Source organism: Anastrepha ludens, chromosome 4 (assembly GCF_028408465.1).
Source record: "Anastrepha ludens isolate Willacy chromosome 4, idAnaLude1.1, whole genome shotgun sequence".
Classification (NCBI taxonomy): domain Eukaryota; kingdom Metazoa; phylum Arthropoda; class Insecta; order Diptera; family Tephritidae; genus Anastrepha; species Anastrepha ludens.
The window spans coordinates 69,339,109-69,352,372 of NC_071500.1; the positions used below are offsets into that span (position 1 = coordinate 69,339,109).

The window sequence follows — 13,264 nt, forward strand, 5'->3', positions numbered from 1 at the left end:
ATGTTCGCATGTAGAGGTGATTCAACTTTCGCAGTCAGGGATCGCATCAACGCCGCCAACAAAGCGTACTACAAGTGGAACACGATCTTAAGAAGTTGGGAACACGTAACTACCAGCCAAAACAATATTGGTTTTTGGTAATAATAATTAATCATGATTGACTTACGTTGGATAATTGTCCACGTGCTCGCAGTAGGTTCTGCCTGGTCGGGCGCATGATGGTGTTTGTCCCGGCGGCGCTGGTAGAAACTGGCATGGTGGCGCTCCATATAAGCCACACGAGGGCACACTGTGCGCGGATGTTGTATAAACTAGTATCTGTGGAGAAAAGAAATTATATACAAAAATATGAAATATGTATGGGAGAAAAAATAACTAGATTTGATATTAATAAAATTGATACACTTTTCTCTCGAAATAGTGCTGGAGATGAGGTCAATGCCTGTAACGCTATTGCAACGCTTTCTGGGTTTTAAATAAATAACTAAACTGACTCTTAAAAAAAATCTATTTTGATTTCGCATATATTGACTAATTATCACGCTCAATATATACTATACCCTTCCCACTCTATATGTTCAATGCAAATCGTCCACTGTTCTAAAAGTCTTCTTCTGTTAGCTCTTTCTGAATGCGTGTACCTTCTGTACCATTTTTAAACTGTAAAAAGCGTGCAGAGGTAGATTTACGCAAGATGCAGTAACTTTTACAACTGTCAAGGAATGGCGAGAAAATTTTATTGGGAATATAAATAAATTACAGATGTGGCAACCTAGAAAAAAAGGTAACTCAAATGAGTTCACATAGAGCGTCACTTGACTGTTCTTCCGGGAAATTTTTGAAAAAGCTGGTCGATTTTGAGTGTACCTAAACTTCTTAACAATGTAATAATTCACTCACACAATTTCTAGTTTAGCGAATTGCGAATGGCCATGTCGTGGCAGCGTACTCCAATTGTAACAATCTGGTCATAGCTTTTGGCATACATACTAATTTTATCACTGCATGGAAGGCCTTGTTTTTATTAATGCACCAACAAATATTACCAAACTCTCAGAAGCCAACGAATGAGATACAGATTTGCGCTACCTGACAAACATAGAATTAAGGTCGCAAACAAATTAATTTACCTATTCCTACATACATATGTATATATTCTATGGCTAGTTGATACTCGTAAAAATACTACAGACATATGTGCAAACAGTTTAAAAGCCATAAAGTACGCGTACGCACCATTCAACTTACCACATAAATAAAACTAAAGCCATAATTACTATAGAAGCGAGAAATAATACTCTTCATTGTGACATAGATGTAGTAGATATATCTACGTGTGGTTTATGCATCTGTGTATCTGATGTTGCTGACGGAAAACAGCTGGAAAGAGGAAGCATAAAAAGAGTACAACTCTTTGTTAGTAAATTGATTGGCAAACAATTTTGTAAACATTAGCATGGACATGTGACAAAGGATAAGTAAATAAAATGTAATATTGTACAATATATATTTAGCAATATACTATATGTATGTATGTACATAATAGAAGTAAGTGATTAGAGTGTGGGTAATAAAATTGTTCAAGCTCATAGTGCGGAATGAAGTCATATTTTGTTATCGCAAAAACAACAGACAAATTTACATACATACACATGAATATTATATTTTCATGCTTACATATTTCAGCATTATATATTTATTTATGTATTTAAATACAAACTCTTACAGATTTCACAAGTTTAGCAAACAACAAGAGAAAAATCAAGCTCCAGTTGTATTCATTAAGGGACAGATACCTGTAAAATTTCGAAAAAAAATTTAAGTATTTCTTATATTATATTATAGATCGTCAACCGTGACGACTCTATTCTTTGCGTTCGAGCGCTGGGAGAGGTTGAATTTTCATGTATTCAAACTTTAGACGCATTTTTCTTAAAACTATATTTTTCGAATTGGCGTACACGATAATTCGAAAGTTATTGACCGATCTCCCTGAAATTTTGCAAACATCTTTTTTATGATATTACTTTCTATGTGAATTTAGAATTTTTCGAAAATTTTTCGGAAAAATAATTTTTTCGAAGCAAAAATAGTTGGAAAATTGGCCCCAAAATTCTTTTTTTTTAAGCATTTAATTCCGCGAGTTTTTTTCCATTTTTTTTAATTCATATAGAAGTTATGACATTAATAAACAAAAAAATTTTTGGTTTTTTGTATTCAGGTCACTGACGCCGACGCTACAATGCCCGCCGATTGAGAAGCCCCGCTGCGACCTTCCGGGAGAATTGAATGTACATCCGCGATTTTAAATGATTAAAATAAAAAAAACTTATATTATTTTAATGTATAAATAAACTGTATGCCAATTTTGAAAAAATTATATTGACTTCTTCATTTTAAATAATTTTAATGAAAATCAGGGAAAATATGGCCGTTTACAGGTATCTGTCCCCTTAAGAGCGCGAAGAACTGGCGTTTCTGACATAATTTGTCTTAAAAAGGGCAGGATGGAAAGAATAATGAGATGTTGCCTATCGTGGTACCGTTACTTTGCTATCAGTGAATTTAACAATGAGTGACGTCTTATTAACACAATTGGTGACCAGTACGGCCAGATTACCATTTTCGTAACATTATTTAGCATTTTGTTTTGTTATTTAGTTTCGGGGTTTTAGTTCTTTCTTCATGAGACTTTTCTAGAATTTTCTAATTAAAATTTAATGTTTATGATTTTGTAAAATATACATTTTTTTTAATTAGTTCAATATTTCAATCAGTTTTGTTCAGCTTTACTTTTTTTTTAACCATCTGGTCACATTATCCGCGATTGCGATTATTGTTGGTGTTCTTCTCCTTCCAGCAGTCAAATCTCTCTCTCGCTACTGCAGTGTTGCCTAGCTTTGGATATAAAAACGCACTCAAATGTCCATTTAAGGGGTTATACGCAGTTATGACTTTCAAAAAAATCGATTTTTTTTATTGCATTTTTGTAATGTACATATATTCAAAAGTATACGCACGAAATTTGAAGTAGATCTAAGCAATACTTTCGGAGTTATACCTAAATATGTACGGATGCCTCGGCACGTTTTAAGGTAGGTATTGAAACTTTAAACGTGTTTTTTTCAAAACGGCATTTTTCAAGTCGGTGTACACGATATCTCGAAAACGGCTTGTTTGATCGGTCAACCGTTTTAACTCAATCTTTAAAGATACATTTTCTAGTAATTAATCGTTCCTTTTGTAAATCTGATACTTATTTTCCATTTTATAATCAATTTACGGCCAAATTTTAACGTAAAAATCGAAATCATTTCTTTTAAAAGCTGCCATTTTGTGAAAATTTACTATTTTGATTAGCCGAACGATTAATTACTAGATAATCTAATATATTAACAAAATTTGTTTGGTTTTTGATTTCAGATAATCCAATCCTGAGTTACGATGTACACCGTAAATCGTCTTTTTTTAAAGGAGGTTCCAGAAATCGCCTGCAGCGCGCTCTATAATCAACATTTTCATAAATAAAAAAATTTGTTACGTTCTTGAAGGATGCTTTTATAACCGCCAAAAATTTTCAAATTGAAATATTCTGAAGTTTCTTCAGGATAAATCCTTGACAACCCGTCTTTTATTTGCTTCATAACTGCGTATAACCCCTTAAAGAAAATAAAGTACCAAATTTTTATTGAATTACTTAAAGAATTTTGTATGCGTGACAAATTGTCTTTAAAATGTGCACTCTTGCACTCTTGCCCGCACCTAATCGGTATTCACAGATTCTGCAAGAGCCTTATTCATGGCAGATGGGAGATCTTGCCAATTCATCTGCTTTTTCGTTAACTTCAATATTCCGATGGCCCGCAACCCAGATTAAGGTAACATTATGGAAAGGCTATTCCTACTTTATTCCACCACCATAGAGGTTGTTGTAGCTGAATCTAGTGCCTGGATTGCAGCTTGGCTATCCGAAAGAATAGCGATGTTGCCCTTAAAAGAGAAAACTGAGAGTAGTAGCCTACAAGCTTCCCCAATTGCAAGTACTTCCGCCTGGAAGACACTGCTGGCATTAGGGAGACGCACAGATTTTTCAAATTTAAGTCTATGAGAATATGTATCAGCTCCAACTCCACAATCCATTTTAGAACCATCTGTATAGACTGTAGTGTCGAAGTTGTTTAGTGAGAATCCCTTTTCCATTCCTCCTTAAATGGAAAGAGAGTGGCAAAATTCCTATTGAATGTTACCGTCTGGACGATGTAGTCAGTCCTCACCGAGATCAACTGAGTTTTGTCACAATAATAGACTCGCATGGCCATAAGTTTTTTCTTTCCAGCGACTCGCTTCATTTAGCCTAAATGCACTCATGGTGCAAAACTTTTACTTGAGTGTCAAAAGATTGCGAAAGCCTCCACTGATAATATCCGACAGTAGACGACAAGCATTGGTCTTTTGTCAGGGGAAAAAAAGGTAGGTCAGTCTTGTTGAGTAGTCGGAAAAAGACATAGACGGTAGCTTTTAAAGCAAGAAAGTACATAACGGTCTGATTGTGGTTATTGTTGATAGGCTGAACCTCGAGAATGCTAAAAACTCAACCGGTATGGAATGCGGTTGCAAATATACAACGAAGGCGGTGACAGACAGAAACATGCTCAGCAAGAGCGAAGAAGCATAAACAGGTTAGTCCTGGTTTCGTTGACCCACTTGAGGGTAGTTTGCTATTACAGCGTCCTATATAAAAAAAAAGTATAGGTACATTTACACACATAACCATTTACTCACAAGTCTATAAGAAGGCAGGTTAAAAACGTCATATGCTAAATTTTAGGAGAAAACCAAGACACAATTTTTTTAATTACGCAAGTTTGTTTTGCGGCTATTTACAAGCGTGTGATATAATAAAATATGAGTGGTTTGGTAATAACTCATCATGTTCAATGAAGCGTTCCACAAAAGAGAAAGCGAAATTGCCCAAAGCAAAGATAAATGCTTTAAAATTATAATAAAATTATTTGATCAAATGAAAGTCATATCAAACTTCGTCTCGATATTTTTTTTTCATTTTTACACTAAAATATAGTAAACAAATTTATGAGAAATGAATTTTTAAAATTAACCCGGTACGATATTTAGTTAAATTTAGTTAAATCACGGGAAATCAGGAGCCAATGGAAATGTTAGTAACGCACAAAGGTTATTGCTGACTAAAACTATAATTTATAATAAGACATGTTGAAAAGATATTAAAATAATATTTACTTCAATAATTTAAAAATAAAATTTTTGGCAAAAAATATCGGAGAATCCGCAATCTTGATTAGTTCTCTAAGAGAGTCTTACCTTGTGTAATTTGTATTGTAGCTCGTGATACAAAAAGGATAATAATAACGAAGGCTCCTGGTTAGAATAAGGAAGGCAATCAATATCGCCATTTATCACTTTAGCTTTTGAAAGATGGGACGGGATTTATAAGAAGGGACGGGATGAGAAAATTTAAGGAAGTAAAATACCATTCGGAATTCAGAAATAGAAAACTCTTCGAAAGGTCTATAGTATGACTAAACTGAGGAGGGTGCAAAGGACTGCATGTATTGGCATCACCGGAGCATGTAAAACTGTGCTGCCCTGAATGTCGTTTTCTATTTACTTCCTATCGACTTTTACGTTACTTCCATCGCAGTTCAAAGTACAATGAGGTTAAAGGAGGTTGACCTCTGGAGGCAATCTCTCAAGGGACTGGGTAGCATTTTTGATAGTTAACACCGTATTTCTAGGAACTTCGGACAGATGTCTCCATCCGCAAACTGGAGTTTGAGGCTTGTGCCAGGGCAATCTTTCTTAATAGGCAGGATTGGATCGAGTGGAAAATCTACACCGAAGCTTGTACGCCTGTCTTCACTAACGGCAAGATGGAACCGGGAGTCGGAGCAGAGATTTTCGCTAAATAAACCAATCTCCTATCTATCTCCTTTAAGCTGCAGAATAATGCTAATATTTTTCAGACAGAAGTCTTTGCGATAGTGCAGGCATGCAAAATGCGTAGGGAACGTTGAAGAGAGGGAGATATTAACATTTTCTCCGATAGTCAAGCTCCAACCAAGACTCTGATGACCTATGGTGCAGAATTAAACTAGTAAACTCCTGTAAGGAGGAGATCAAATATCTTGGATGAGCAGGTAACATTGCTTTGATCTGGCGAAATGGTACTTCAACCATTTAACCTACCTATAGTACATCCTCTATCGATTATTATTAATTAACTAGAATTTCAACCAATTGATATATTTATATAGAAATGAATCTGAAAAATAATAAAATAAAAAAACCTTCTTCTCGAAGGTATTTCAAAATGCATTAATGAAATGAAATCTAAATTTACAGGAGATTTTCTCAGCTGAAAAGATAGCAGACCCAGACGGTATAGCGAAAAAAGGGGTATGTCTTTCATAGAATTTTGTCAACGAAATACTAAAGTCAATACGAATACTCTAGGTTAGGTTGAGAGAGGTTGACCTATGACCGAATATAGCCCGTAGCAGCGTATGCTTATAAGATATGAATCTTGAGATGTAGGGAGCAGGGCTCAAGACAAACTGTAGAGCATCTCCTTTGCAAACTGTAGAGAGTCTCCAACACGTACCATAGGGGTGGACTATTTCAAAACTAATGTACTATATCAGGTATCGCTGTGTATCGATTTTCGTGACTGCAAATCAACCAGTTGAACCTAACTTAACCTATATCTTCAGAAGCAGGTCCTAAGTAACTAAAACTGTTTGTTGATTATATTCCGAGAAAGAGTAATGCTTATTGACTTCATCGAAAACAAAATTCGATATAAGTAACTCGGCAATAAGTTGGCTGCATCAAATTCAATTTACGAACTGCAAATTTTTATCAGAGGTAAATTGCCGACGGGACACCAACGCAACACTTCATCGTAATCACTGGAATTAATTAAGTCCCACAAGGCTTTAGGGCTCGATTTGATGTTCGATTCCACTCTGAGAATATATATAAAAACTATACTAAAAATTTATTCAGGCTTTTCAATGATGTCATTCCAAATGAATGGTGTATTTTTACCAGCCAAAGAGATGCTTTTATAATTTTCCTAATTTATTTGATAAGATGTACGTGATTTTGGGCAAGTTTAACCACCTGACCTTTCCAACACAGATGAAACCTTCGTCTTCTTCGAATACTTTCAGAGCCGGAGCATTTGTATCCATTCGGATGACATGACCCACCGACTTCGTTATCATGGCAATGTCAAAGACGTGCTTTGAGCCACCGCGGCTAAAATTCTTCAACATTTCCTTACACCAATCGGGACGTGTCCGTTTGTGGGCAATTGTTAAATTACGCGTCATCCAATAAGAACAAATCTTCTTGATGGCCAAATGTTCATGCAATATTGAGTATATGATATTCCCAGCAATATCTAAAGGTGCCTCTATCTCGCAATATGCCACATGACGGCTTTGCGTAATCAATTCACTCACAGCGGCCACCGTTGCCGAATGGTTTGGCACGTGATTACCATATGGAACTCACAGAAAGAACGTAGGTTCAAATCTCGGTGAAAGACCAAATTATGAAAAACATTTTTCTAATAGCGGTCGCCCCTCGGCAGGCAATGACAAATCCCCGAGTGTCTTTCTGCCATGAAAAAGCTCCTCATAAAAATATCTGTCGTTCAGAATCGGCTTGAAACTGTAGGTCCCTCCATCAAGACGCACTCCACAAAGAGGAGGAGAAGCTCAACCAAATACCCAAAAAGGGGTACGCGCCAATTACATATATTAACGCTCTTTCTTCTTTTAAACAACGATATATATTTTACAAGTAAAAAATGTTCACACGGGAAATAATTTCACGCAAATACATATATAATTAGGTGTAAGTTCAAACGTCTGCTACAGGTATGCTTGGTGCCAATTTGCCGACTGATTCTTAGGCTATCATATTGCGTTTCAGTCCTCTGTTCGGTCTTGTACTCCTGTGTTCGTCAGTCCGCTGTGTTGCATTTCGTTACGTTAAATTGTTAAAAGGTGTGTCCGCTTCTCGTCGTCTTACGTCCGTCTGTCACTCCTACAAATATATAATGATTGTTTCATATACAATAACCGGACGTCCTTCACGAAATTCATCCTGCGAGGATCGGCAGTCATATCGAGACTTGTTATATCAGCGTTTCGCAGAGGCTGAGTATAGAGCTTTAATATCAAAAGTTGAAGTAAGCTGATCAATGTACTCCTGTCTCGATAATTCACATTGAAAATCATAATAAATTACCGCACTAAAATTTGTTCGAGTTAATTTCAATTTTAAAACGAGATGAATGTTTCAACTCACTAAAAAAGGTCAAATAAAGCTCGTAAGTGCAAACATTATGTATAAGTTTATGCTAAAAAATATCAAACTTTTCGCTGAAAATGTCGCTCAGCTCATCACACTAAGTGTTACAAAGGCTCATAATATAAAAAGCAACCCTCGTAGTAGAAGTACAAGAAATTGAGTGGTGCTATTTATTATTTTTTAATTTTTATACATGTCGTATGAGTGAAATTTCACCTTTCACAACTTAGGGAATAAAATTAGTCTTTGCAAACAACATCTTTAAGGCATTCCATTAGAAAACACGATTTAAATTTACAATGCACTTTAGTAATAATGAGAAAAGTGCCGGTTGAGGATTAAAAGTTAATTATTTTATTATAGGCAACTACCACCTTGATCAAAAAATTCCCGAAATATATTCAGGAATTTCAAAATACCAGTTTATTCCTAAGAAATGATATTATCGGGTTTAAAATTCTCCCCTTGAAACATTTCTGGAACACTTTTCCCGGTATAGCTAAAAGAGTCCTACTCGATTTTTTCATTACTTCCTTTCGGCGTTCCCCGTAGTGGTTAACTCGGTCAAACAAAAAAAAAACACTGAGGTGATTTATAGGGGTGTTGGATTGTATTCCTTTCGTTCTTGGTCAAAAATTCAGGTACAAAATCCACGAGTTGTGTACCTTCAACTCACTTCGTTTTGCCAAATACCTTTACGTATATGTCTCATAACGCCCGAATAATCTTTTATTAGCTCCGGACCCTCTGGCAACACTTCGTGGTGTACAATACGGTTGTAGTCCATAAGAACCAGGAACATTGCTTTCTTTTTTGTCTGAAAATGGCGTGATTTTTTGGTCTTGGTTAATTCGGAGGTCTTCACTCAGTCACCTACGCGCCTGATTCAGATTGCGTGTCGTACCTACCACAAACCACATCTCGTCTCCACTAATGATGCATTTGATGAATGTATGGAAATCATGGCTTTGGTGATATCAACGCGGCTCCTTTCTTGCATGAAATTAAAGTACTTTGAGACCTTCTAAGGTTTTATAGGTTTTTACGCCATTGAATCCATTTTTAACGCAAAATTTAATACAAAGTCGTTGTTGTAAATTCACCATCTTTCCATTTTTATAACTATAAAACATCGAAAACACGGGCAGAGGTAGATTTACTCAAGTCGTCATAATTTTTACCATTGTCAAGCAATGGCATATTAATCACAGATGTGCCAATCTAACAAAAAAAGAAATAGAACTCAAATCACTTGGAGCATCACCGAACAGTTATTCCGGGTACTTTTTGATCAAGGTATATTTGATAAATTCACAATCATTTTTTAACTCATTAATTTTAGATTTTGCTATAAATTACCAGATAATATAATACTTGAAATAAACGGTATCGATTACTCAAATGGGCGGGCGCTCGCTAGGCGCTCATTAAGGCAAATAATTATTAGTTAAGTTTTAATAACCACCAATAGCCTTTCATTAACTTTTTGTTTGCCTACTTATTGGCATAGCTTTGCAACTTCTCAAATCTTGCATTTAATTGACGGGCGCCATTGCACGAATACACAAATAGAAATTGCAAATGCAAGCAAGTGGGCAATGATAAAAAAGTGTTAAAAGTGCAGTCATGATTCGATCGGCACTCAGCATAAATTAACATCAGTTGCAAAGTAAATGCTGTCACTTGACTCTAACGACTTTTAACTACTGTACTTAAGTGCATATCTCTCTTTTTGCACATGGAAAAGTGACAATTTCGTTTTAGTTAATTTTTTATTTTCACTTCAATCAATTTTTTTTTGCAATTTTTTTCAAGGGTTCATTGTCACATCTACTCACTTCATTCGTATGAAATGTGTAGGTTAATTGCCTTGTTTTTTGCACTTTTATGATGAACTTTAGTACCTCATGGCTTATTTGGTATTCAAATAATATCTTTGAAGAAAAATTAAATGCTTTTTGTGCTTTGATTTTTATGGGATTTTTTCATTGTACCTCAAACTATTTAAGTTACCTAATGACTTGTGTGTAGAATTTCAAGTTAAATTTCATTGATGTAATAAAAATCTTATCTACATTCCATTTCGTCGTTTTAACGTAGTGCAGTTTGTGCAATAGTGGGTCAGATCTGTTTTGAGCAGAGGTATGCAAAAATAATCTTGAACAAAATGATGTGGTAAAGGAGGTGCACATAAAAACCAAAAATAGTATATAGGCCAATTTGTGGAGAGCGTATTGATGTTGCCCTGAAAATCGGTAAGCCCAAATCGAGGCCACTTCCAAGCTATAGATGGTTATTGATGAGAAAATTGTTTGATGGTTGAAGGTTTAACTTTTCTGCAAAGCGACGACCTTCCACTTCTTGATTGGCGCGGTAAGAGCTTACCCGATTTTGACCGAGTTTAACAAAGCGCGCCAATCGTTTCTTTCTCGTGGTAACCGGCGCCAGTTGGACACACCAAGCGAAGCCAAGTTCTTCTAAACCTGATCTTCCTTACGCATAGAAGGTCTTCCGCTTCTTCTGCTACCACCAGCTGGTACCGCATCGAATACTTTCAGAGCCGGAGCGTTTGTATCCATTTGGATGTCATGACCCAGCCAACGAAGCCGCTTAATGTTCATTCTGAAATAAACGAAGCCTCTTACAACCTCGAAATCATAACTCTCATCAGTGAAGTGGGTGCCGATACGCGAGTGCACTGACTGTTGGTTTGGTGGCAGGAGGTACTTCGTTTAGTCCTCGTTCACCACCAGAACCATTTGCTTTACATCTTTATGCAGTTTGGAGAAGGCAAACAAAGGGGACGATACGGGAGTGCGCCGACTGTCTGTTTGATGACAGGAGGTACTTCGGTTAGTCCTCGTTCACCACCAGAGGCGGAATTAACAATGTGTTGATAAGGCCGATGATGTGAATTGTACGCTGTTATAAAAAATTGCACCTGAGCGATTAAGTTCTGCGGCTCACACGATTTTTTGCAGCATCAGGTTAAAGAAGTCACACGACAGAGAGTCAACCTATCTGATACCTCGTTTGATATCAAACGGCTCGGAGAGGTTTGTCGCAATTCTGAGGGTGCTGCAGGTATTGAGCAACATCATTTTGCATAGCCGTATTAGTGCTGCGGAGATACCAAATTCAGACATCGCGGCATATAGGCAACTCCTTTTCGTGTTTTCGAATGCAATTTTGTGTGTCGATTCTCCTTTCATGGGTCTTTTCCAAGATTTGGTGTATTGTGAATATTTGGCCGATTGTAGATTTCCCAGGTCTAAAGCCACACTGATAAGATCCAATCAGTTGATTTTTCTTTGGCCCCAGCCTTTCACACAATACTCCCGTTAGAAACTTTTACGCAATATGTTGAAAGCTAATCCTACGGTAATTTCGCGAGATTGCAAGATAACCCTACTTGTGAATTGGACAGAGCAGAATTTACTTTCAATTGGCAGGCATCAACCGAGCATATTTTGCATAGGAGCACTTCGCCGCCATGTTGGAATAGCTCGGCCGGCAGTCGGTCGGCTCCCGTGGCCTTATTGTTCTTTAGCCGCGTTATCGCTATTCTCAACCCGTCATGGTCAGGTTGCGGAACGACAATTCCATCGTCAACGATATTGGGATCTTCATATTCTCTGTGACATACCCAGCTGTCACTCTTTAACAAGGCCATAATCCTTCCATCATGATCGATCTGATTTCGCGGCTTCCGATCAGAAGACAGCCACGTAGCTTGGTGTATTTTTTAGGGACGACCGCTCTAAGAAAAAATTGCATAGTTTAATATCTGAACTGACGTTTTTTAATGGTTAGACAATTGCACTCAAAACAATACCAACTATTAACGAAACAAATATTATTATTATTGTGAGAGGATACAGCACTGCCACCTGAAATATCTATTGTAATCCTTGCATAGATTCAAAGTATTTGTGTTTAGCCAAACTCCTGTAATAAATTTCCTTCTCTAGTAAACTATTTTTACCCAGACATTGTTTCGATTATGTATCAGTGCTGCGTATGTCGCCAACACATTTTTGACGGCTTCAACTTACTCTCTACAGTACCTGTAAGTTCCATTGGAGTAGTTCTCGGATTATATATCCATATGCATATAATTGGCGCTTACAGCCTTTTTTGGGTGTTTGGCCGAGCTCCTCCTCGTATTTGTTATGGCCGTCTTGATGTTTTTTTTCAAATGGAAAGATCTACAGTTTAAAGCCGGATCCTAACAGCAGATGGTGTTTTTTTTATGAGAAGTTTTTTGTGGCGGAAATACACTCGGAGGCTCGCTATTGTCTGTACGAGATTTCAAATCTGTACACTTCTGAATGGTAGTCACTCATCCGCCCACCCGGCTACGGCAGTCAAATATTTTCCAAATCCAAGCCACAATGCCAAGTTACGCGATTGAGCAACTAATGAGAACAGTTTATTATGCAGGACTTGAGCATATACTTACTATTCGCGTAGGTATCGTGAATTGGACACCAAGTTCATTCCATTCGAGCCTACTAAGTTTTTCTTATGGGGTGCTAGTAAATTCACGAAAGTCTTACAAAAGTGCATAACAATTTGAGCATGCAGATACATCGTGCCCTTAGCCAAAGCCTTCCTCATGAGGAACCTCTCTACTCGTTTCGTGTTCGACTTATTTATGACTCTTAGCACCGCCAACCTTACAGCGCTACTAAAATACATTAAAAACTCCACAAACATCGGTGATGGAGAGGTGGTCGACGAATTATTTGTATCGTAGGAAATCAGCCGTAATACTTTGAGGTCAAATATACAATATATTATATAATTTTCTATATTTCAAAGCTCTCCAACCACCAGAAGGATCTTCACTGAACTCCACGCTAATGAAAGCTCAATAATGACACCTGGAAAGCTATTAATG

At 36.9% G+C, this 13,264-nt stretch overlaps 1 protein-coding gene across 5 annotated transcripts in view; it reads right to left on the reverse strand.

Moving 5' to 3' along the window:
• Positions 1–13,264, reverse strand: part of LOC128859721 (protein spaetzle 5) — a 56,657-nt gene that overhangs the window by 21,052 nt on the left and 22,341 nt on the right. For all 5 annotated transcript variants that reach the window (XM_054096759.1, XM_054096758.1, XM_054096757.1 and 2 more), the window contains 2 exons: positions 1,249–1,380; positions 167–318 (listed from right to left, as the gene is read on the reverse strand). In XM_054096759.1, coding sequence (XP_053952734.1) covers positions 167–318; positions 1,249–1,305 — 209 coding nt within the window. In that variant the 5' untranslated portion in view covers positions 1,306–1,380. The remainder of the gene's footprint in view (positions 1–166; positions 319–1,248; positions 1,381–13,264) is intronic.